Source organism: Pleuronectes platessa, chromosome 20 (assembly GCF_947347685.1).
Source record: "Pleuronectes platessa chromosome 20, fPlePla1.1, whole genome shotgun sequence".
Taxonomy (NCBI): Eukaryota; Metazoa; Chordata; class Actinopteri; order Pleuronectiformes; family Pleuronectidae; genus Pleuronectes; species Pleuronectes platessa.
Genome location: NC_070645.1, coordinates 17,835,927 through 17,857,381, shown reverse-complemented (window position 1 = coordinate 17,857,381; position 21,455 = coordinate 17,835,927). Strand labels below are relative to the sequence as shown.

The 21,455-nt window shown below is 41.7% G+C and overlaps 2 protein-coding genes and 1 long non-coding RNA gene across 3 annotated transcripts; 1 reads left to right on the top strand and 2 right to left on the bottom strand.

Annotated features, from left to right (window-relative positions):
• Positions 1 to 1,330: 1,330 nt before the first annotated feature.
• LOC128425926 (phenolphthiocerol/phthiocerol polyketide synthase subunit C) lies at positions 1,331 to 10,033 on the bottom strand. Its single transcript, XM_053412764.1, has 6 exons — positions 9,976 to 10,033; positions 9,745 to 9,898; positions 8,858 to 9,018; positions 8,450 to 8,656; positions 7,433 to 7,614; positions 1,331 to 6,922 (listed from the first exon to the last, which is right to left on the bottom strand). Exons 1-6 carry the CDS (start codon positions 10,031 to 10,033, stop codon positions 1,367 to 1,369), a joined length of 6,318 nt encoding a protein of 2,105 aa, XP_053268739.1. The 3' UTR covers positions 1,331 to 1,366.
• Positions 10,034 to 11,175: 1,142 nt separating this feature from the next.
• On the bottom strand, positions 11,176 to 15,935 carry rdh12l (retinol dehydrogenase 12, like). Its single transcript, XM_053412979.1, has 7 exons — positions 15,795 to 15,935; positions 15,129 to 15,244; positions 14,239 to 14,394; positions 14,040 to 14,144; positions 11,856 to 12,065; positions 11,571 to 11,763; positions 11,176 to 11,480 (listed from the first exon to the last, which is right to left on the bottom strand). Exons 1-7 carry the CDS (start codon positions 15,806 to 15,808, stop codon positions 11,384 to 11,386), a joined length of 891 nt encoding a protein of 296 aa, XP_053268954.1. The 5' UTR covers positions 15,809 to 15,935; the 3' UTR covers positions 11,176 to 11,383.
• LOC128426100 (uncharacterized) lies at positions 14,571 to 18,263 on the top strand. The gene is made up of 3 exons (XR_008333217.1): positions 14,571 to 14,850; positions 16,935 to 17,083; positions 18,085 to 18,263. It is a non-coding gene; the product is annotated as an uncharacterized LOC128426100 (long non-coding RNA).
• The last annotated feature ends 3,192 nt before the right edge of the window (positions 18,264 to 21,455 follow it).

Sequence of the window (21,455 nt, the reverse complement as noted above, 5' to 3'; positions counted from 1 at the left end):
AAATAAAACAACCTTATCAAGTAAGAAGAGAATTTTGCAGCCTCATTTATTTTGTCATAAAAACAACAAAGACATTTATTATTAAGTGTCATGAACTCCAACAATAACCATTAAAGTTAGTTGTGATGTCAATTCTACTTTAGTGTCCATTCCAAATATTAATATGGCAAAAACACCTCAGAATAGTCAAATCCTTTCTTGATTTAGAGGATTAATAAATTATTTAATTGTAACGTAACTTTGCTTTTATTAAAAACAGTAGTGTAAAGGCTTTTATTATAGATTTTTGTATCTGCTCTCATTTTATATGTCTTTCCTTGTGGCAGAAATCTACTCCATGGAAACAATTTCTTTTTTTGTATATGTCACAACTTCAGTCAGCTCTTAACATTTTCATTGTCTCATCTTATTTTTTGCATGTACTAATTCTCATGTCATTTCAGAATTCAGCCACTCCCCCCTGCTCTGCATCACCCTGTTCCATGGATCCCATTACCGGCCCCACCCCAAGACTCACCTGCTTTCCATCAGTCATTAGTCACCCAGTATGTATACCGGCTCCTTTCCTCTGTTGATTCATTGACCTGTCTTCTTGAACCTGGATTCCTGTTTTGCCTGCTTCCTATCAGATTTGTTTGCTTTCCCTGACTGTCTGCCTGGCTTTGGACCCCTGATTATCCATTAAACAAGAACTCTTGCTATTCCTAACACTGCTTTAGTGTCGTGCTTTTGGGTTCAAAATTGCATTGTGTGCATCCTGACAGTATGATTTAATAAATTATTAATTCTAATAGCAAAAGGCTCAGTAATCATAATCGCTTGCCAAGTAATCATATACGGGACGTGCCAGAATACACATGCTTTTATTTCCTTCACCATTATAAAGTTGATAATTAGCTATTACAATTGACCATGACTTGTCGAGTGATTGTAAAACAGGCGGAAGTAGGTTGATGTCAGTCCCCCCATCACAGACTTGAAAAGGTCCCATTTGAATGAAATAACAAAAACTTATGTTCACACTCAACATCAGTTGGAGATTTCTCAATACATTACATTGTGGAGTTTGTTTTAAATGCTGTTCATATTTTCACAAAATTAAATAAAAAATGCATAATTATTCGAAATCAAAATGGGCCACATCTGCGGAAAAGTGGGTAAAATATTGTATATGGTTAAAACAATGTAATCCTTTTCAAAATACAATTTCAAAATAAAAGGCAAATAAAAGCTCAATAAATATGATACCTGCTTTAAACACAATTATGCTACTGGATTAAAATTACAACTATACACCATCTGCTGAAATAAACAATACATCTTTCTGCATACATATTTACATATCCTTTAAATGCTTTTGTCATCTTTACAATCTGGTTGAAAGATCCTCCATTTCGTTAGTGGAGTTCTTCGTCACTGCCCCAACACTGACATTTTCACTTTCAGTTCCCTCACTCAGCAGAGCTACCACCGTTGATACTGTGGCGTTGGGGTCCAACAGATTCACCAGAGGTATGTTCACTCCTTTCGCCTGGAAGATCAGGTTCTGCAGAGTCATGGCCTGCATGGAGTCGACGCCCAAAGACGAGAGAAGTGAGTCGTCTTTCAACTCACTGGGATCAACGCCGATGGTCTGGGTGAGGAGAGAGATGGCGAACTCTTTGGGGGAGATACTTTCGGCTTGTGTGGCTTGAATATCTGTTTCTTTGGATTTTTGCAAAGCCTCTTCAACTATTGCGGACAGGCGCATAGTCATTGATGCATTTTGAGAGAGGATGTTGAACCTGAGGTTTCTGAAGTGAAACCTGCAAATAACCTGTTGGGGTTTATCGAGCACAAGGCACTGCTCTAAGCTTCTATGAATTTCAGCTACATCCATCACCATCATCCCCTTTGCCTCCAGAAATTGCTGGAAATGGTCCTTGTTCAAGAGGAGGCCAAGGTTGAGCGCTCCCCAGTTGATGGACTGTCCAGGCAGCCCAAGATTGCGCCTGTAATGACAGAACATGTCGAGGAACGTGTTGGCTGCTGCATAGTTTGTCTGTGATGCATTTCCCAGAAAAGCAGAGATGGAGGAGTAACACACAAAATAGTGTAACTGGCACTTTAGCGTTGCATGGTGCAAATTTAATACACCCTTTACTTTTGGCTTGAGAACTTTCTCATACAGAGATCTGTCAAGGGTCTCAATCAGCCCATCGTGCAGAACCACGGCGCTGTGGAACACTCCTCTAACTGGACAACCAGGGAACTTCTGGCCAATGGCACTAACAACCCTGTGGACATGCTCAGAGACAGACACATCACACTCCATGCTCGTGATGCAGTTTCCACACTGATTCTCTATGTTGTGTATGTCTGTCTGCAGATCTGGTGTGGGCTTGCTCCGGGAGAGTATGACAACATATCCTGCCCCTCTTTGTGAGATGAACTTGACAGTTTCAAAGCCCAGACCAGTAAGACCACCTGTCACTATGTACAACCCCCCCTTTTGGAATAGCAGCTTTTTAGTTGATAGCACTGGGATCTCCGACAGAACGCTGCCTTCGTCTTTTTGCAGAGCCACAACAGCCAGTTTCTTTGAGCGGAAGTATGACTCTGGTTCCTGAGGATGGAAAGTGTCGACGCTGTCAGACTTCACATTCTGAAAGGTGAAGTTTTCAACAGGAAATTTCCTGCTCAACTTCAAGGATTTGAGCCAGTGATAAATATGTGGCCTTTGGGCACTCAAAGATCCCCTTTGCAAAATGGCTGGTATCAGAATCGTCTGCACATGAACACTTTCCTTCACACCGTGGAACATGTTCCTAGCAAGCAAACATTGCGTCTCAGATTCACAGATGATGACGACATGTTTGACCCTTGGAAAACTGCAAATCTTGTCAATCAAGGATTTGTCAAGTGGGGGCAGGATGACAAATGCATCAATTTGTTTGACATCTACAAAAGAACCATTACACTGCGTTCCAATAATCACATTCCAGCCAGATTGTGAGGAGGTAAGTGCCAAGACTTTGGTCAGAGCTGAGTCAGGAACAGGGGATATGATTCCTAGATGATGTTTAGCTCTGGGTAAGGCTCGTTGCAGAATCTCCCATGCCAGCACATAGTAGGAAACACAAGGTGTTTTTTGGAGGAATGGGAATCGTTTTGTGCTGTAGCACACATGCTCTGGGACCTGGACCTTGCTGGCTGCCACCACAGGATAGCAGGAAGCAACGTGATCTCCCACCTTCAGTTTTCTCACATCTTTTCCAACTGCGGTAACAGTACCGTTGAAATCAAGAGCCAGCAGCTTGTGACTTTGGGAGGAATGTTTATCCCAGTACAATGTCTGACCAAATTTCAAGTGTGTAGCACTGACGGGGAAGAAATCAGATGAATGGACACAAATCGTGCTGGGACGGATTTCAACTGATGTGTCACTGATTGGCAGGTCCCCCTCATCAAAGTGAATGGCACTCACTTGAGTAATCTCATGTGCATCAGCTGTTTGAAGGATGAAATGCTCGGACATTGTTGAAGTAAAACTGGATCCTGAACTGTCAACGACTTCAGGGGGAGTATGGACAATGGAAGGTTTCATAATCCGCCCATCTTTTACCACCAACTCTGGGTTCTTGCTACAAGGATATGATCGAATGACCTCAGACAGAGTTGCAATGCCCTTAGCGGAGACAGTATCTATGTCAATGAGTTGAAATGAAAGCTCTGGTATCTCTGCAGCAAATGATCTGGTCATACCAACGATGGCAAAACCTGGATTGACGTGGTCTACTGTGACGTCAGATGAACGGTAGGTTACTGCTCTAATAGAGGCTGGAAAGTGAAGTCGCTTAAGCTCAAGGATGATTTGACGGAAAATCTCACAGCAGCTCACCACTTTCTGTAGTGCAACATCAGCGGTCTGTGAAGTGAGGTCTTCTTGGCCCCACAGAAACAAGACCTCATCAAACCTTTCCTTCTTATTTTTGATTTTGAATTTTGCAAAGAGAGAAGAGAAGCCATTGCTCAAAATATCCTTTGCATGTGTAACTGATATGTACTGAGATTTGGGGTCCAAATGTGACTGCAGGCCTTTAGAGATCCCCATGTCATCGCAGAAGACCAGGGCCTTGGGAGGAGGAGCAGATGGGATAATGTCAGGGATGACACTGAAGGAGTTATGGTAGAAGTAGTCCTCAACCACATGAGACTGACTCCCAAGATACTTGATTGTCACTTGTTTAGCCTCAACCAACACTCTACCTTCTCTGTCTGTAAAACAGCCACAAACATCAAAGTAATCACTACCCACATCGACTGCTCTCAAATACACAATCATCTCCTCCTGCAAAGGTTCAAACACGGTCAAACTTCCGATTTTGGCAGGAAAGCCTGGTCTCCCAGCAAAGCTTTGTTCAACTGTGACTGGGAGAAGCTGCATAAAAAAATCCAACACAACAGGGTGGATGCAGTAGTCATACAACTGCGATCGAAGTTCCTCTGGAACTTTTACAACAGCAAAAGCCTCCTTGAGATCTTCTCCATAGTGCACATTCCCCTCATTCTTGAAGACATCTCCATACTGAAAGCCACCTTGAGACAAATACCCATAGAGCTCCTGAAAGCTCACGACAGATTTGCATCTTTGGCTGAGGGCGCTCAGTGAAAGGCTCTGCTCCTCAATCAGCCGCTCTCTTTTGGAAACAACTGTGCCTGATGCATAAACTGCAGATGGAGAGAATACCGTGAAACTGGTTTCTATCTCGGTTTGTTCCAGTTTCACCTTAATGTCAGGTGAATTCTGCGTTAAAACACACGGGCTGTGGAAGTTGACACTGAGCTGTAGAGAGTTGAGAGGTACTTTTGGTTTGGCAATGGCCATGACTGCAGCTAAACCCAACTCGGCATAGAAGGCCCCGGGGATGATGGGTATATTGTTGTGTTTGTGCTCTTTCAGGTAGAAAGAAGAGTCTGACTTCAGATCACAGCTGAAAATGTTGCTTTCACTTCCTGTCTGACTGATCACAGGGTGATTACTTGGTGTATTTGTTTGTGCTGCACTGATCATCACGTCTCTGTCAGAGAGATCAAACGTGTACCTCGGGAAAGGCAGCGGCATCGTCTCATATCCTTTATAGAAGGTGTTCCAATCAACCTGAACCCCCAGTTCGAACAGCTTAGAAACTACAGACATGATGGTCTCATGATCTTTCCCTGGCTGCACAGAGGGAAGAACAGCTGTGTCACTAGTCAGCGATTCAATGATGTTTCGCTGCAGTGCACTTCTTGGCGCTATCTCTACAAAGACTGTGTTCTTCTTTCCTGTCGCTGCCAACCGCACTGCCTGCTCGAAGGCCACTGGCTCACGAATGTTCCGAGCCCAGTATTCACCTGTGCAGAAATCTCCCTGCTGGACCTCCTTGCCTGTCACTGTTGACAACAACTCTGTGTCAAGATTGTTCACCTGTAAGAGACCAATTGTTTCCTTGATTTCTTTCAGAATTGGATCCATCATGTGGCTGTGGTAAGCAGCAGGGACATTCAGCAGACGCAGGAACAGGTTCTGACCATTGGCTGAGGCACTTAGCTCTGCATGGAAGCTCTTAATTGCATCTGCATCCCCTGAGAGGGTGCAGGACTGTGGACTGTTGAAAGCAGCAAGACAAACTCTACCAGAGTAAGAAGGGAGAAGAGCAGTTACCTCCGATACAGCCATGTTGCTGATCACAAGCATCATCCCACCAGTGACTTTGCTCTGCAGCTTGCTGCGGAAATAGATGACTTTTATCGCATCCTCAAGAGACAAGAGGCCAGAGCAGTGGGCGGCTGCTACCTCACCAACAGAGTGTCCAAGTATCGCATCTGGCTTGACACCCCAATGTCTGAGTAGGGTGGTGATGCCAACCTGGATGGCAAAGAGCAATGGTTGGACAACCTCTGGGTTTTTGAAGTCACTACTCTCAAACTCACTGTCAAGCACGTCCAGGATGTTCAGCCCACTCAGCCTTTTGAACAGTTCTGTAATCTCTTTGATTTTACTTCTGAAGACAGGTTCTTGTTTCAGGAGCTGCTTGCACATGCCATGGTAAGTGACGCCATTTCCACAGAAGACAAACACTAACTTTGTATCAGAGTAGGCTTGGGTGATAGTTTTGCCAGCAGAAGCGCTTAACTTATCTTTAAGATCAACCACAGATGATACCATGATGGCCTTTCTGTATCTATGTTTGAGATGGCTCCTTCTGCAAGCTGACGTGTACAAGAGAGAATCTAGATCAACTTTACTATCGGCCTCTAGCTGTTTAACAGTGTCTTCCATCATGAGAGAGAGAGATTTTATTGAATTAGCTGACATGACAAAGTACTTTGGTTGTGTCTCAACATGTTCCTGTCTTATTGGTGACTGTTTGTACTGTTTGACAACAGCATGTGCATTTGTACCCCCAAAGCCAAAGTTGTTCACCCCTGCAATCCGTGCACCAGACGGTTCCCATTTTTCTGCCTTCTGAGGAACTTTAAGGTTCAGGGCTTTGGCATCAACACTGTCAGTTTGTTCAGAGTAGAAGACAGAGGGAACAATGGTCTCGTGTTTCATCATAAGAAGAATCTTAATGAGTCCAGCCACTCCGGCTGCAGATTCTGTATGTCCAATGTTGCTCTTCACCGAGCCAATCCACAGTCTCTCTGATCCGGGAGGTTTGGCCTTAGCGATGACGTTAGAGATGCTTCCTGCCTCCGTTGGGTCTCCAACCGGGGTTCCAGTCCCATGTGCCTCTATGTACTGAACATTTACAATGTCAGACTCTGAGTAGATTCCTCGCAGCAGCTCCTCTTGTTGTGTCATAGAGGGTTTGGTGATCGGAGTGACTGAGTGTCCATCTTGGTTGACGGCTGTTTTGCTGATGATACCCCAGATATGGTCATGGTCTTGTAAAGCCTGCATTTTAAAAATAAGAGAAAAATTAAACCATTGTCATTGATCATCATTTTTGGGGTTTCTGGATTGTTTTCACTGTTAAAATTTTTTTTCTTTTAGTTTCTCGTCACATTCTTCGATGGAGGAAGTACATTTTAATCGGTACACATGGGGCCCACAGATAACTCTTTATTTGCATGACTCAAACCAGACAGGGTCAGCAGGAAGTTAGAGATTAATATAACTTTTACAGTAAGTTGTTTGGTTAATGTTTAAACGAACAAAAATAATCACTGAGTTATTAACATGATCTGATGTTAATATATTGATAATTGGAAAATGGTGTTTGTCTGGTTACTGCTGAGTGCAGCGTCATTCAGTCCTGTAATTGTGTGTGTGACCAGTATCGTTTCAACTGTTTAATTTTGACACCTCTGACCTTGTTTGACTGATTCCTGTGAACCTAGCCATACACACAATCCTGACGAAAAGAACAAGCTTAACTAAACTCAGGGTTTTGAGCTTTCTGACCTTTTTCAGTGGTTTCAGTAGAACAACCCCACAGCCCTCCCCTCTACCGTAGCCGTCTGCCGTGCTGGAGAAAGGTCTGCTCGTCCCTTCAGGTGAAATCATCTTGGCCTTGCTGAGAGCGACAAACAGTCTTGGCTCAAAGATGCAGCTCACTCCTCCACACAAAGCCATGTCACAATCACCTGATAAGATAAAACAGCAATGACCCGACAGCTCTTCCATCTGATATCCCACCCATTGAGCAGCCAGAACACCAAATGGATGTGAGCCCTCCGAAATGCAGCCCAGGCCCGAACAGTGTCCCGTACAGGGTATACAAAAAGGCTCCTGATGTTTTACGCTTCTTGTGGAAATGAATGAGAGTAGCATGGCTGAAGCAAACAATTCCCAAAGCTTAGCGCAGAGCTGGAGGAGAAATTTAAACCAAAAGAGGAGGAATCCTCAAATGTCAGCCAGTTTCCACCCATCAGGCTCCTCAACGTAGAGGGCAAGATCTTCTTTGGCGTCATAGCCCAAAGTCTGACAAGCTATCTGGTGAAAAACAAGCTGTGGATACAATGGTCCAAAAACACTGGAATTCCAGGGTTCTCTGGATGTTTAGAACACACTAGCATGATCTGGGACCAAATCCAGATATATGTCCCTAACATCCGCTGGTGGTGACTAACATATGATCACATTAACAGTAGGCATAAATTACTGTGGCAGAATGTACATTACGTATTCTTCATATTGTCCTCTGCTTAAAAAAAGGAAAACTGTCTAATTTAAAAAGGCATAGAGGTTATGGTGTCATTGAGTACAATTACAAAACACTTGATGGTGCTGAGGCGGACAGCTGTGTCCCTAACACCCTCTGGTGGCCACTAACCACTGCTGACATCTACTGGTAATTGGTCAAATTGTGCAGAAGACCTTCAAACGTACAAGTGATATTCAACATCTCGTCCTATATTCTCAATGTAGTTACTCTCTGAAGTGTTATTCCAGTTGGTTCCAACCGTCTCTCCTACACACCTTGTTTGATGGATTGACAAGCGAGATGAAGAGCCACGAGGGACGAGGAGCAGGCGCTGTCTATGGCCAGTGACGGCCCAGTGAAGTTGAAGATGTATGAGACTCTGTTTGCTGCGATGCTCATGGCGAGGCCAGTGCCAGTCCAGTGGTTGATCACACTCGGATGCACGCGTGCAGAAACTGTTTCGTAATCTCTGTTCATAAGGCCTGAATAAAAAAAGGTTAAACAGGAAAACATGTGGAAACTCAAAAGGTTGCTCATTATTATTTCAAAGTTCCTGGATGGGTTATTTATTTTGACAGTTCTCATGTTAAAACTCGGTTCAAACAATAACTTTACTCAGAAATGATTTATATCTTTAGAAGACAGTGTTATCTGCTGGAGCTGTAAATGTTTTATTGTCTTACCTAGAAACACTCCTGTCTTGGTGCCGCTGGCCTCCTCCATAGGAATCCCAGCGTTTTCTAAAGCTCTGTAAACACACTGAAGGAGCTGCTTCTGCTGAGGATCCATTTGTTCCACTTCACTGTCGCTGATGCCAAAGAACTTGTGGTCAAAATCATTAAACCTGGAGAAAATAAAAGATTGAAACCGCTGAATCAATTTAGGAGATGCGCATTTTAATAGTATAATAAGAGAAAGTCTACTTTATGTGAGATTTAAGATACAGAGAAGCTGCTTGAGACATTTCACTTGGTTTGTTTAAAAAACAAGAAACATCTGTAGTTATTCCAGAGCTGAAATGAGAAAAGCAGCTTCTCCATTTTTTCATTATTTCTTATTATTTTTATCAGGTGCAACACAATTTGTATTACAATATTAATTGTTGTCACCTTTACTTAACTAGTGACCATGTATAGGTTTGAAGACCATTCTAATGATAAGAAGACACTTGCGTTTAATATTTAAATGATATTTCATCCAAAATAAAATATATGAATTAAAATATTTTGATAAACCAGTGCATAGAGCAAGATCTTAAAGTTAAAATCAAAACAATGGACACATGGACCTGCTTTCATTTATTCATTAAAATTTGTTATATGAGCTACAGTGAATAATACTGAGACATAAAATTGTTTTATTATATTTATTCTTGTTTATCTTTTTGTTTTTGTTTATTTTATGCACTTTGGTCAACTTGATGTGTTTAAACTGTGTTTTATAAATAAACTTGCCTTAGAAGGTTATTTACACATCAAATATACATACATGAAAACCTACATGCTGATATTCAGAAAGCACAGAGTAAATAATCCTCTAGATCTAAATATAATAAGATTTTAACGCTTACCCATCAATGAGAGCAGCCTTGGCAGTGCGTGATTTACCCGCTTTGTTTTCGTCGGGGTCATACCACGTGGACAAGTCAAACCTCCTTTTGGGAATTGGCACAGAACAGTTTCTCCCATCAACAAGAACCTTCCAGAAATTCTCAAGCCCTTCTCCTGTTTGGAAACATCAACGTTCCATAATACAGAATAAAATTTGTTCTATAATGTAAGATGTTTCTTTCAAAAATTACCTCCAGGAAAGTTGCATCCAATGCCCACCACTGCAATTGCATCCTCAGCTTCCTCCATCTTCTCTGTGCACCAGAGAAAATCACCAATCTTTAGTGGACCGTCACGTGAGCTTCACTCGTCTCTGCAGGCGTCTCACATCCAGAAATAAAAGTGGTTCATATACAGAGAGAGTTAGTAATTAGTCCAGTTTAGTCTCGCGGCAGATCTCCCATTCATCTGTACCGTTTGCCTTTTCCCCCTCAAGTGATGCTATTTCTGCTGGACCCGAGGATGATTCTTATAGACAGCCTCTTTTGTCTTTTGAAGATTAATGATTGATTGATTGCTTATAATACCATGGAGTTTCAAGACTCAAGTAACCATATTTTATGGCACCTTGAAAATGATATCTCTGAGATTCCCAGGTAAATCACTAACTTATCCATCAAGGGAGTGACTTCACGTCTCGTTTCAGTTTATCACAGTTATATCATCATCACCGACCGTCAACCATATCAGTTTAACATGGAACCTCTCTGTTACGCCCCCCCCCCCACACACACACTTCATATTATCTCTACTGCAGCATTTTAGCTTCCTTTCACCAAACTACTGTTTAAAAGTAAAAGGTAAATAATGATATACTTTCCTATTGTTAGTTATTTAACATTAATAGTCAATTAAAACTAAATAAAACTGAGATCTTAACTTAATATGACTGAAAACAGTATCTCATTTAAAGGCGTAATTTTTTTGGCTGATAACTGGGTTTGTAAATGGAGTTCTAAAGAACGCTGTCTTCTCAGGAACTCTTTTTTTATTAGTCGTTCTGGCCCCAATAACCTCTGGCAAACTTCCCGGAATATTGATTTTCAACCTTTGTGTCATTGCTTTTATCAATCCTCCACCGGTACACTGGAATCACGTGGCAGCATAAAAGTTTGAGCTCATGATTAATATCAAAGCAGTGACGAAGCCCCTGAGGTATGAGGAAAAGGAAGTAACTAAATAAATCATGACTGACTTGAGAAGGGAGAAACCTAGTAATACAATTATAATGTTGTGGTTTTGCACTTTTTCCAAATGTATCCTTATTGAAACAAAGTGCAGAAGCAGAAACAAAGTGACGGAGTGTTAGAGTTTAATTTCAGGAAAAAACAGAACAAAACAATGAGTGAGAAGACGCCGCAGTCTGACCCATTAAAAAAGGTTATGTAATGTAAACTTATCTCAGTAGTTTCTTTATTATAAATACTTCCAGTTCCATGCATCATACTGAACTTACATAAGTAAAACAAATACAAACAAGAAGTGTTGAAAAACATGTGTTAACATATATCGAAATATAAATGACCGTTAACATAAGAAAACCCATCAGATCAGAATGTAAACTCCGGGATTTTATTCTAAATCCAGACGGACCCATTTTCACGTGATGGAGAGAAGACTACAGCTCAGGTCCCACAACTTCTGAGCCACGCTGTCGTCTTTCCCAGCTGCTGAGCAGGCTGCAGGAGCACAGTCACTGAAAAGACAAAGACATCATGTATCGGACAGTGTTCTATGTGTGCAGAGGAAACGTATGGACTGCTGTGTACAGTCTAAATCAAAGTACCTGTAGTATCCACCGCTCTCCTTCTCCAGCGTCGGCTCCACCGCGCAGTAAATGGTGGTCTGAGCTCCCTGCACAGAGTCTTTGGTGAAGGGACTGACCATCCTCATGATGAACTGCTGGGGGCCGCTGAGGTGGCGCCACAAATCTGTCTGGACGACACCGGGGTGGAGGGAGTACGTGGTCACACCCGTGCCTAGGGAAAACATTTGAATAAAATGTTGCAGTAAAACATGAATGAGAGAGCGAAAGATACCAGAGCTGCCAGACGGAGCTTGTGGTGCTCACCTTCTAGTTTTTTGGCGAGCGTGTGGGTGAACAGGATGTTGGCGAGCTTGCTCTGGGAGTAAGCTTTGCCCTTGTTGTAACCCTTCTCGCTGTTGATGTCTTCCAGATTGATGGCGCCCCAGGAGTGAGCCATGGAGGACACGGTGACTATCCTGGCCGGCGCCGATCTTTTCATCAGGTCCAGCAACAAATGTGTCAACAGGAAGTGACCTGGAGAAGAAGAGAAGATGATTTAACGACTTATGTTTGATTAACTTCTCAGAATGGTTCCTTACTTGCAAACTGATGCAGTTGTCGTGAAGTGATAAAAATATTCGTACTGATTTTTACTATTTCCTTAAGCTCAAATTTCAATTTAAAAAGGACTATCTCCTTTTATGTCTTTTATGTGCAGCAAATTTTTTAATGCAGAATATGCACCTGTGCGTATCGCAGCACATTTGGGCGTGTTGGTGTTCAAATTTAAAACCTGAAGTCAAAGGTGCACAATGACACAGTTATTTCGAAGGAACGTTATCAAGAAAGCACTTGTGTCAACAAAGCTAAGTGCACAACAAGTCTAGACACTGCACGTCTCTCACACAGACGTCTGCTTGGCCATTTTTTAAATGTATGATGTTTCTTACTGATTTAGCTATTTCCTTAAGCGCAGTAACGTGTCAAATTTCCCTTAAAAAGGACGATCTCATTTTATATCACACTCCCCTCCAGCTGTGGTTTTATTTAATTCAGAAAATGCATTTGTGCCTGTCGGAGCACATTTGGGTGAGTGGGTCTTTAAATGTCAAAACCTGAAGTCAAAGGTGCACAATGACCCATTTAATTCGAAGGAACGTTATCAAGAGAGTAAATGTGTCAACAAAAGATAAGTGCACAGCCAATCTACACTCTGCAGATTTCCCGCTTACTCCCATTACTATCATTAGTATAAGGGTTCCAAGGAAAAGGGAGATTTTACTCAAGTTCACTTTGGATGCTTCGGTTATTCAAAAAGAGTCCATCGACTTATTCTTGTTAGTTAAACTTATCATTGCACCTTCTCTAGCAGCTCGAACTAAAGTTGAACTTCTATAAGTTTGTTAAACACACGTGTCAAATTATAGAAAATGCAAACTCAGTCGTCAGGTAAATTAGATTTGCCAGACTGAAACTTTTACTTTAACCATCATCTTCTGTGTTGTCCTTTTGCAAGTTGTTATAAAAATCCAGACACATTAGTGAAGTCCCAACCAACCAGCTCGAGTTTAAAGTGATTACATTGACACTTTATGCACCCTCATTAAAGCGGTGTCTGTGAACTTTAGCAGGAGGAAGTTTGTCCATCTCTTCCTTATTATTGCCCCAGGGGATTGTCTTAGCTGATACCAGCACAGCGAAAAGCTAATAGTGTCAACACGAATCAATATTTAACAGAAAAACTGGTTTTACTGCCAATATCTCCTCCGGCAAGTAGAACAGAGGAGGTATAATAGGACACATTAGTGTTTAGGATAAAGGCTAAAATCTCCTCAGCAGGACCTGGTTAGATGTGGAATCAACATCTGTCCTAGAGAGCTGATCACTAGTTCAGCTCTAAGATCGTCTGTATGACTTTAAAATAATCTTAGGGATGTTTTTACTAGTGTGTTTCATCTAAATTGTACGAATGGTTCTTCTCTTTACACTAGAATTGGCCGTTTATATATTTTAATACTTTATATTTACACTGGGAACAGGTCCTCGCTGCAGGGGCTGCCATGTTTCTACAGTTGTCCAGACAAACACCTTTTGAGTTTTTCTGACAACAGAAGGTTTCCATGGGGGGGGGGGGGGGGGGGGGGGGCACATTCAGCTGCAACATGACACTTCACCACTAGATGTCACAAAAATGGTGTGAGAAGGGAGAGGGACAGAGGGGAGAGAGGGTCGGGAGGAGCTGAGTGGCTCAAAGTGCACACTGAAGAGGAGCGGAAACACATTTTTGATGTCATGATGAAACTGTGGTGGGTCAGTGGTGGGTCAGTGGTGGGTCAGTGGTCCCTCGCGTGAGGCATCACAGATCAGCTCCCAGATCAGTGGTCAGAGTGATCGGGTCTCGGGTGCGTTGACACCTATTCAGAGCTGTCTGCTTGGGACTGACACTCTAAGAACCTTCAATACCAGGTCATCGTCTCCTCACTACACAGATAACGTGGATTTAGTTACCCATGTGATTGACACCGATCTGCATCTCAAAGCCATCTGCTGTTTTCCCATAAGGACAAACCATCACGCCGGCATTGTTGATGAGGATATTGAGTTTGGGCTCCTCTGCAGAAAAGAACATGAAAAAATGTATAATGCTGTTTTTTTTTGTTTCTTCTTAAAAATTCCTTTCACATGTACAGAGTTCTCCGGGTTTTACCTTTGTTGATGGCTTCAGCGAATTCTCTAATGGACTTGGTATCTGACAGGTCAAGTTTCATGCAGCGGACGTTCTTGTTGTCGGATTTTTCGATGACGTCATTAACAGCGGCCTCTGCTTTCTCCATGTCCCTGCACGCTATGATGACCTTCGCCCCTAAAACAGAAAAATAAAACAGCTGTCTGTCTACACACCGTCCAGACAATCAACAGATAGTAAGGTGACGTGTGGAGAAGAGGGAGGACAGCACCCTCTCATGACCAAATGTGGACATTACTCAACTAGACTCTGGTTTCATCACTGAAGCAACTGTGGAAACTCAATGCACACTTTGTCTTGTGACACAGGAAATTGGTTACACACCGTTTTACACAATTTCTTGCTTCATCGCTTGCTAAGTCAGCAGGATGAGGCTAAAACAGCAGAAGGGATTTACACAATATGTTCTATGGAATCATTCTCAATGGTTAAACCTCAGGCACGTCATATAAAACCAATCATCACTTCCATTCAGGGTCAGTAGCTGACAGCTGTTTCACAGTCTGCTAAGTCCAGGTATCAGTGCTAGCATCGCGATGGGATGAATGGTATCAGAACATCTGTAATGGAAAGGTGAGGAGGAGGAGGAGGAGGAGGAGGAGGAGTTTTCAAATGAAGGTTGGGTATAATTAGATGTGAAATGAAACCAGAGCCTATTGGAACAGGTCAAACCACCAGAAACACATCATGTGGGAAGTCTGGTTGAACAAACCCAGGCTCAAACACTGGAGGTTTCTTTAAATTGATGTGAGTCATCATGACCCGGCAGAAAGAGAGAGGATGTGATAACCAGTCAGATGATCTTATGAGCAGCCGTGTGTCGTGTTGTAAGAAGCTTTAGCCGGTCGCACCTCTTTTTGCCAGGTCCATGGCCGTTTCTTTACCGATCCCGGTGTTGGCTCCGGTGATCACCACGGTCCTGTCATCCAGTCGGACGTCAGAGGACCAGGGCGTCCGGAAGTAGTTTCTGAGACGTCATGAAAGTAATAAAACTGTCAACGTGTTCGCCTTGAACTTCATAATCCCAAAAGGGATTCCACCAATTTCAGATTACATCTCTGTTACCATTTATTACTATTATCATATTCTTCATTTATGAACACATTTCCTTCATAATCCCTTCTGAAGCAAAAGAAACACATTTCTATTTGACTTTAGTTTATTTTATCATTATATTATTTTGTCATGTACACACAAGCTTGATTCTTTGTACATTTTAATGTTTTTTTCAATAAAGCATTTGAAAAAAAATCTAGTTTCCAGGATGTTGAGAAATGACTTAAAACTGTGACTCAACAAAATGGGGATAAAACCCCTGAAAAACTACATTTAACCACATTAACACTAAACAACAGTAACACTAAACCACTGGTTTGTCTTCATTTCATCCAAAGTCAATTCAATATGTCCACAGATATGATCATTCATCTATTTATGACAGAATCTGGTTTTTATTTGTAGTTTTAATCTCAAACTAAAACTACAGAATTCAACAGCCTGATAAAAGCAGCTCTCACCTGATCGTCTGCATCTTTTCTCGTTTTGAGGCTGACACACAGAAAACAAACTGTGAATCTTAACTTTAAAGGAATCGAACCATAAACTGTTCCACAAATTGAAAACCTGTTGATCCGGAAGTGTCGTTTACCTAATCCACCTCCTTTGTGAGTGTCCGGTGTTTTAGCCAATCAGCTGCGACGGCGTCAGAGTCGCTCAAAGCTGATTGGTCAAACTGTGAAGTTCAGTCCGCCTTCTCTTGTATTTGTGTTTGATTATGAATGCGGGCTGCGCCGGACGGGCGGGGACTTCATAACTGGGCTTTAGGTCAAATTAAAAAGGAACATTTATTTATTAATATGTTAATTAAAATCTACTCTAAATATAATATTAAATATTCAGTCCTGAAAAATGTCCCATTTGACGATACATTTAAATATATGACGATATTTTATTATCACTCATCTACACACTTATTTTTGTAAGTTTTGAACTGGTAATTGTGAATTTAAAATTATTATTTTCATAGTGGATTGATCTGCTGATTATGTTTTTTTTTCATTTACCTAAAGCCATCAAATACTTATGGTAAAAAGTGTATTTGTCTTTGAAATGTAGAGTACAAGTACAAAGTAAAGTACAACTACCTCAGTTCTTAAGAACTCCAGTAAATGTACTCAACCAATATTAAATACATTATGTATTTAATGGTAAAACTCATGTCAGAGTTGTGTCAGTTTGGCATTACACCATTGATATAAAATATAATATAATTGATAGAGATTGTTAACAGTAAAAATAATTATTATAAACTTAGGGAAAAATAATATCCCTCAGAATTATAATATAATGTAGTGTAATTCAAATGATTCTTCCTTAATAAACAACAAAGCCATTTGAACTAATTTATCTAATTTTGCAATGTGTAACTCAGACTTTAACTAACTTAAATACATCGCATCCAAAGTATAAATTGATAGCAAACAAATAAACTAACAAAAGTATAAAAAATCCTCCTCCTTTCTTGACATAGTTATACTGTGATTCTGCAGTGCCTCCAGCAGGTGGCGTCCTTTAACCACTAACCACCTTTAACGCCGTGGAGCCTGTGTTGCTTTGACAGCAGCAGCTCAGTGTGTCTGTGTTTTGTCTGCACACAGATCAGCAGCTTGGTGTGTGGGGGAATCTCGTCCTTGGTGGAGGTCTCACTCTGCTGCTCAATAATAATCTGCAGGAATCGCAGAAAGACTTTACATTGTGGACACAAGGTCATTAGCTCAGGAAACTCTGCAGCGGTCATCAGCTGATTGTGCGTAAGCAAACGTTTCCTTCCCGTTTCTCTGCTGGATCAGTCAGTGTGTGAGTCTGTGTGTGTTCATACAGTGTGTGTTCTTGTGTGTGTATTATTGTGTGTTCCACTCTGATTAATAGACAGTTGTAATAAATCTAAATGAAGTTTTTGTGCACTTGTCTTGATTGCTAGACCCCCCCCCACACACACACATCCTCCTGTGATTCTACTGTCCCCTTTAACTCAATCAACACAATCAACACAATCAACACAATGCAGATCAGGAGATTATCCAACGTGGAAGATGAAACCACATTTAAATCTGCTATTGATCCAGATTTGGATTTGGTTCAAATTACACATTAGATTAAATATCAGTCGCCTAAATATGTTCTATGAATTCTATGAATTATTGCCACGGAAATAATTGGTGAGATTAAATCCTTCATCTGTCTCATGCCCAGATCTGCATCAAACATTTTAAGCATTACTTCTTGGATGTGGTTTTTAGCTGCGTGTCACCAATCATGACCTTTCATCCTGTTTTTTAAGCATCAATTACTGAATTAAATCATAAATATGACTTGAGCATACATCAGTGTAAAGAAAATGACAGAAACCATCTTGGGAAGCGTTTATTTGGACTTTCTAGTTTGGTCCATGTCCCATCCACTAACATGCAGGAAGTATAGGGGTTATGCCTGTACTGCAGCCAGCCACCAGGGGGTGATCAAGATGATTTGGCTTCACCATTGGGGAGCTGACATATCTTTAGTTACCGTCCACCTTTGGCCCATATCACATTCTTCCACAAACTTTGAAATCTTGAAATTCCTGTCTGTAGTTTTACCTCCTTGAGGGAGAAAATTAAACCACACCCGTCTTCCATCAGTCAAGTGAGACATAAATATTTAATTATTTATCTTAACCTTTTATTTTATCTTGAATATTTGTATCAAATTAAGACTCTTTGCCAAAAGTTGTTTATTTTTAGTCATGTCATTTTTATTTTTCATTAGTGACACGGAAAACACATCAGACACAACAGTTTACCTCAACTGTTACTGGCGCCGCATCAGCAGCTTCCACGAAGCCGAAGACAATGGACACGCAGGAGGATGCACTCACTAAACTCTGAGAACAATCCATTAGCTATTATGGGACTATTAGCTTTGGCAGATGGAGAGCGAGAGGATGCAGGTTTTTATTTTTAATACAGAAGGATGGAGAAAATAAACAAATACACAAACAAGAGCTGGAGGAGAATATCTTATGTTGCTTTGAATTCACATTCTGATGGGGAGTTATAGTGTATTTATGAAATGTGGTTAACACACAAGTAAATATAAACAGTAAACATTTAAAAGATGCATTTTAGGCATATTTTAAGACATAAAATAATATGAGCATACAGACTGGACATTCAGAAGCATAATTATGAAAAATCTATATATTATCTGTCTTTATGTCAACAACCATTATGAGCATTTATATAAAGTAAATATAAACAGTCTGAAAAAACATGTATACAATATTAATAATGATCTTTAATCCTTGTAAATAATGATTAAACTGACTTTAACTAATACAAACAAAACAAATTGTGATTCAAGCTAAACCAATATTCAAGCAGAGCGCTCGTCACATTTGAATGTCGTCATGATTTGAATTAAATGTTTATTTTACGGAGGAGGAGTTTCTCTAAACTCGGACTTTGACTCTGAGCTCCTCAACCCTCGATGTGAACGTAGTGATTTAGAGAATCACTATGTTTAAAGAAAGGAAACTCCTTCTCTTGCCCTTTGCAGCAGGTCAAGTAGCAAAGCTGGCAGAACCCGCCGCCTTAATGTTTACATTACAACAATCTTTCATAGGTCACGTCCCCTGACACACAAACACACACACACACACACACACACACACACACATGCAGGCCGGCGGCCATCAGTCTGGCTCGTCCGTCGACCTCCCTTCAACAAAACCCTCAAATGATCTGAAGCTGTGGGACATGATAAACATCTCCGAGCGTCCTCATCCCCATGCAGCCCTGCCCTCACCGGTTCACCCACCAGTCACATTCTGTTTAGTCTGTCTCTTTTCTGTCTGCTGCACCTCCTCCTCCTCCTCCTCCTCCCTCTCCTCCTGTGCCCTGGTTCTGTATTTGGTTTCTCACCCTTTCACTCTCAGTCACCATGTTACATAATACGTAAACGCTGCCATTCATTTTGTTCAGGTCGTTTCTCCTCCGCTGATCCAATCTCCGACCTGTAATGGCTTTCTCAACTGCCGCAGCGTTTCCCTCAGATACATATCCAGAGCAGATCATAATTACAGTCTTGTTTTTTGATCGGCGGTGCTGTTGTATAAACCAGATGACCGAGCCCTTCATCTGACCACCGGGCTGCTGACTCAAACACACTGTGTCATTTAGCCCGCCCGCACCGGCTCCCTCCATAACTGGGCTCAAGCTCTTTCTGTCAACGTTTGCGTTTTCTCTGGAGAAATCAATCTGTAAGGTTGGTGTAAATCATACAACATGTTAGTAAGGCCAACCCAAAAAAAGATGATTACTGTTATACAACGCATCCTGATTATGGGCTCCAATCTTCATGCTCAGGTTGTTTTTTCCAAATTTATAAAACAGCAATAGAAAACCTCTATCTACAGAAACAGTCCTGAGTAATTCACAGAAGGGTGTCAGCACTTAAATGTGTGAAATGTCCCTTTAAACAGGGACGAGCTGGCAAATGAAAATAAGGCACAAGGGCACAAGGTTCAGTGTGAGGGATTTACTGGTATCTGGCAGTGAGAGAGCTGAAACTGCACAAGATGCTTCAGTTCTAAACCATCTCGTGCACTTCAAACCAACGAGACCACAGAAAAATTGACCTTTGACCTTTAAATTGTAATCAGGTCATCCTTGAGTCCTACTTAATGTTTGTCCCAAAGTTGAGGAGATTCCCTCAAGGTGTCCTCGAGATATCATGTTCACAAGACATGGGACGGACAAATGTACGGATAAACAACCTGAGAACATAAAACCTAAAAAGTCTCTGGCCGGAACCCTGTCGCTCTGAATGAGAAAATAAGATTTCAGGGCCTTGATCCTGACGCAGACCAGAACCAGAACACCATCACAGCAGATTCACCACTTTTCATCTAATTCCCTTCACATCCACCTTTTGATCGTCACTGTTTCATGTCAGGCGGCATCGTGCATCATCACATCTGAACTGTCACGTGTTCTGCTCTGTCCATCAAACAGATCATCCAAGATGGATGCCACATGGCGGCGTGGTGAGTTCAGGCTGCGTTGCCCTTTGAAGGTGAGCGGCCGGTCATTAGGGATCCGCCACGAGCCGCAGGAAACAGGCGCTCGCTGCTATTTATAGAACCTTCTCAAGGAGTCAATAGTTGTGAGCTGTGCACAGAGGCGTCCTGTGGAGGGGAAGAGGTGTGTGTGTGTGTGTGTGTGTGTGTGTGTGTGTGTGTGTGTGTGTGGATGCTTTATGACATTTATAGCGCCACGAGGCCCGGTGTCATGTTTCAGTGTGACGTTCCTGGAGCAGTTTCATAAAACACAACCTGCTGGTATCTGGGTTGTTTCAGTGGATCGTACCAATGCAATGAGCTGCCACTGAACTGGTTATGATGTAATCAATGCTTTACTTAGTTGACAGTTCAGTTCAGTTAAAGGGCGACGGAGGAAACAGTGCCCCCTGCAGAACAAACGTATGTTCACATGGCTGACTGGGCGTTGATGCAGCTCTGTATGTTCTACACTGTAAATAATAAAGTCAAAGTTTGATTCCCTATATTTCTCATAACCCTTCACACGTTGATCTTTACACATCCTCGCCTCCTGACACATTTACTCTCCTTCACATCCCACATGTCACCTTTATCAAATACTGTGACTGTCTCATGCTGTCGCTCGGCCATTAGGTCCTGATTTATTATTTTACACAACCCCCTGGAACACTGGTGTGGAAATCACTTTATCAATACTCTTTGCTTTTACTGTTGACAGAGTTTTTTCACTGCTGTTAAAGTGTAACTCTCTTCCTCTTCATGCAGAAGAAGCAGGTGCAGCTTGCTTTACTATGTGTGAACTTTATCCTCCACCGGGCGACAGTCGTCCCTCAGCCCCTCGTTAAGCAACTTGGTGTCAGTAATATGATCAGGTTTTATTATCTGATCTCTGCCAGGAGTGTAATGTGCAGACTAAAGACCCCTGTGACCTGAAGGGAGAACAAACTAAGATTATACAAACACATGTAGGAAACAGAATCATTCCTGTCAATGATTCTCCTGTTGCACAGTTTGTACAGACTTTTAGAAACATGGAATACTGACTGCAACGAGAAAAGGGAAAAAATGAATCTGAATA